This window comes from Aspergillus alliaceus (genome assembly GCF_009176365.1).
Source record: "Aspergillus alliaceus strain CBS 536.65 unplaced genomic scaffold BDW43scaffold_64, whole genome shotgun sequence".
NCBI classification, from domain to species: domain Eukaryota; kingdom Fungi; phylum Ascomycota; class Eurotiomycetes; order Eurotiales; family Aspergillaceae; genus Aspergillus; species Aspergillus alliaceus.
In genome coordinates, this window is record NW_022474747.1 from 152429 (window position 1) to 156843 (window position 4415).

A 4415-nucleotide genomic window follows, 5' to 3' on the forward strand; every position below is an offset into this window, starting at 1 on the left:
GCCAATTACACAATACAGCTCCACAAGCATTGTACATATTACCTGAATTATGGATAGTAGTACCTTACTAGTGGTATCTAGTTCAATGTTACCACTAGACACTTACTAGCAGTTTGACTGCCATTGTATGTATTTATGTATGTTAATTGGTCACTATATACGTATGTATCCATGTACCTAGATAGGTCTAATTCATGAATGGTGCTCCGTCCAAGGGACAATACAGTACACATCTATACTATACGCCATTCCTCCAACCCAGTGATACGCCCCAATCTCAGAGTCTCCCCACATCTACAGAACAAAACAGGCCATCTAGACCGCTGCTCACTCAAGGTGCCTACTAGTAGTCTCTACTAGAATTCGTACCCTCTCACCCGCTCTTATCTCTTCCCTGTTGTTTTCCCTTCGTCCCTACTCCGTCTTTCCCTTTTTGTCTCCTGCCGGTCTTTTTTTGCGATTGTTTCTTGTTCATCATCGTCTTTTTTACGTCCATTTCCAGCTGCTACACGCCACGGAGATTATCGACATTCATTTTTGCTTATCCTAGCCGTTGGCCGCCATTCGTTAAGGGAATCAGTCCTTGTTCACTCATTCATGAAAAGTGTATCTCGGCGTTGATTTCGTTGTTCCTTACCAGCTACTTTATTAACTACTTTTGGGCTCTCTATATTTACGACTGATTATCTATTTACTGGTTGATTAGCTGCCTCATTCAACCTGTATCTCCCATGCTTCACGTGTATGAATATTCAGGGGCTGCTGCTGTTCATTCACTTGAGCTTTAATAGCATATGAAAGGTGTTGGAAGATAGCGCTGCCTCTCTACCCGTACCTTTTCTGCCTGTTTGTTGCCCAGATCGCACTTCCTGGGGCTTGGTGCGACCATGCATTATCACCAACGACATCAAGCTCACCATGACATCCATATGGTAATTCGATCTCCCCCACGTCGCCCAGATATCATACCTAGCCATCGACTGCCATTTTTGGTACCCGAAACTTCGACGATTGTGAAAAGGGATTCCGACCCCAGCCAATCCTGCTCGGCCGGAGACAGCTCAAGTAAATGCGAGAAACCCACTAGCACAACCTCAACCACTACTTTACCCGTTGTGTTAGGAGCAGTGTATGTGAATTCCCCCTCATCCCACAATATCCCTTTCCCATAAGGCTCAAGCTCCTCCCCCCGTCGAAACTTGCTCGTGTGTGTATGGGGACAGTAGTTGATCGAAGAATAGGGTACCGATTCTTTGTGCCGTAATCGTTTTAATTTATCTTCATCGGAGGAATGTGAGGAAGCTCCGAAACGAAGATGCCAATGATAAGCATAAATCCCTCGATTTCGGCTTGGACCTAGAGCCAACGGGAGGGGGAAGAGCCATGCGGCAGACTGAGAAAACTAACGGAAATCATAACCACAACAAAGGGATTTCCTTGGATATTGGACCGAGTCCTTACCTGCTCCCCCCAAGCCTGCACGGTTCCCGGGATTCCTTGCATTCCCTATCCAGATCCATAGGTGGTGATGATAAGTACCGGCACGCGACTTCATTTTTGGGTGGTGACAATGTATCTGTCAGATCGCATTCAAGAGGGGTCCAAGATGACGCGTCAAGCTTTACAGGCTCAACTAGCAAGGTCGCTCTCGGTGATGATATGAAACAGGGTCTATTGCGAAACGCTCAAAGGATGTCGCGATCAAGTCCACCTTTATATACGTCTCCTAGCGAAAATAGCGCACCAAGGCAAATTGATCATGATACACAACCGGATCACGGCTTTCAATTCGAGTTGCCCAGAAGCCCTAGCCCAGTTCTCATCCCGGGAGCTCCTAGTATCAAAGAACCGATCGTTTCCGTGAATAGCGTCAGTAATGATACTGGGAAGTCTCCAAAGGACGACCATAGTCTTCCAGAAGAACGTCTCAACCCTGCTTTACCAGATGCTATGGTGACCCCTAGAATTTCACTTCCTTTAAGCGATGCGGCGAGCAACTATGACAATAGAAATTCCGACACTACCATACCGGCTGTGAACGTTCAAATGGAGAGCAGCCCAGACCAAGACAACAAGGACCCTGGCCACCCAGCTATCTCTCATACATTACGGGGGACTTCACAAGCACAAGACTTGGCCGTTGATCCTCGTCGTGATACCCGTCGGTTGACACTCGGTCTGCGTCCTTTGCCGCCAGAGGATCCTTCAGACAACCCGGAGCAGCGTGCCAACCGTATCCGATCTTTTTACAAGGAGTATTTTGATGAAAACAAGAATGGCAGGGAGACTTACTATGGTCCAGATTTATATCAGGACGGTGGCTATATTTATGATCCCGCCACCGGGGACTATTATGACGGTATTCCGGCACCGTTTGCTGAGCCAGTAAATCGTCGAGCTATGACTCCTCCACCCCGTGCGCCTCCGCGCTTCCAGGGAGCAGGCGGACATTTGCCTTCAGGCTCTATCGGCGGCTTCAGCGATCGGTTCAACTCTCCAGGCCCGCGTGCCTTCTCGTCAGCTTCTGGCAGACTTCCAGGTGCTCCGAAATCCCGCAAACCTGCACCTCCACCGGCTCCACTTCAGATTCTTCCCACTCCTCATATGTTGAAGGATGATTCCATAATGGGAGCTATTGACTACGCGCCGGGAAAAAGTTATAAAGATCAGAGAGAAGGCCGCCCAGGGACTCCTCTTGGGGGATTGCAACCGTTCAGCCCGACAATGCGAGCCCACACTCCTCTCGTCTCAGCTTTTAATGAACTTGCTGCCATGCCAAGCCCGTAAGACACCTGAGTTCGATTAAATCAGAAATTGGGACTAACTGTATTTTAGGCATGCATTGCGAAAGTCGGGAACATACGATAACCTTGACTTTGCTCCTCCACCTCGCTTCAAGAACCTTGAAACTGCGAGTGACTCCGGAAGTATTCGCAGCAACCGAACTGGTATCTCGACGACCCATCTACAGAACATACGCACTGGTGCGTACCGTGTCAGCCGCCTCCCCCCCGAAACTGTGGGTACCAAGGACGACCTGATATCTAACCTTCGTCCAACATGGGACATGCGGAAGTAAACATAGATTGAGTCAATTCTTCAATTTCTGGTTTTTCGTAATCCATTTCCCACAGTTTTGAGGTGACTTCAAACACTATGTTACGATCTATCACTTGCCTTTGTCTCATACGTCGGTCCTTTTTAAGAGGACTGTGTCAATTAGCAAACCATTTGACGTCGGTGGCGTACATAACATATAAGGGATTTGTTATTCTTCAGTTATCTTTCTATCTTAATTCTTCTTCTGAGCGTCGGGCTTCCGTGGCTATGTTTCTATAGTTCACACTTACAAATATTGTTCGTTTCGAAAGCAACAACTCAATAGAGGGGACCTGGTCTTGATATCTTCTGATGTCCTGGGTTATTGATAGACAATTAGTGTTCTCAATTTAAGGTGCCGATAAACTATGATTGGTATATTGTCTCTTCCCCCTCCCTCCATTATCGTCTTTTTTTCGTGTGTTCCTCTGAACTATTCTGTCTGGTGTGGGATGAGTATGATATATCTACTCCGCGTATAGCACAGATTTAGATAGGCAGAAAGCAATAGTCATTTGGTGTACCAACACCATGCAACTCCGTACCTATAGTCCAAACTAGTCGGACTAGAACTCTGGTTGAGATATCAAAACACCTTGAGCCAGGTGTCGCTTTTTAGAAAGGAATAATTAGCTAATTGATATAATATTGGTTTGGTTTGGTTTCTACTCCGTAGGTAGAGAGCATGTATTGATGTGCCTGGCCTAGCCCTGCGGGACTGAAGAAAGGAAAGCAGTTATCAAGGCTATGTGGGGAGAGAGTTGCTATTGTTATTATTATTACTATTATTATTATTCGTTTGCTGCTCTCGATTATAAATAGGTGTAATGTATATAGGTATTAGTGGCGGACCTGACCACCCACCGCCTTCGCCGGATGGGTGGTCGGCGGCGTAGAGGCATTTTCACCGTAGAGGCAGATTTTGAAGCAATTCGCATTTCAACGCCTAGATCCTATAGAATCTATAAAATAAAACTGATTACCCGATTCTGCTGCCTTTTCACTATATGAAGCAGGTTTTTGATCTTCCACAGGAGGCGCAGGTAGGAGATGACCATACACTTCTTTATATGCCTTATCTGTCTTCTTCTTCTTATTCAACTCCTCTTTGACTCTTCTATCTACAATAGATTGATTTGCATCCTGTACAGTCAGTATACCACTATTTCTAAGGCACTGAATCTCTCATTTAGTAGATTTACAGCATTATATTGCCTGGACTGATTTAATTTACTCTAAAGTAGAGTTTATGACTGCAAGTTACTTAGATTGAAGTTTCTGCTAATCAAATAGATATTCTAGGCAGCGCTTAACTC

General features: G+C 45.9%; 1 protein-coding gene across 1 annotated transcript; it reads left to right on the forward strand.

Annotated features, from left to right (window-relative positions):
• Positions 1-310: 310 nt before the first annotated feature.
• Positions 311-3613, forward strand: BDW43DRAFT_291218 (uncharacterized protein). Its single transcript, XM_032043584.1, has 3 exons — positions 311-1129; positions 1242-2783; positions 2836-3613. Exons 1-3 carry the CDS (start codon positions 888-890, stop codon positions 3077-3079), a joined length of 2028 nt encoding a protein of 675 aa, XP_031895346.1. The 5' UTR covers positions 311-887; the 3' UTR covers positions 3080-3613.
• Positions 3614-4415: the final 802 nt, after the last annotated feature.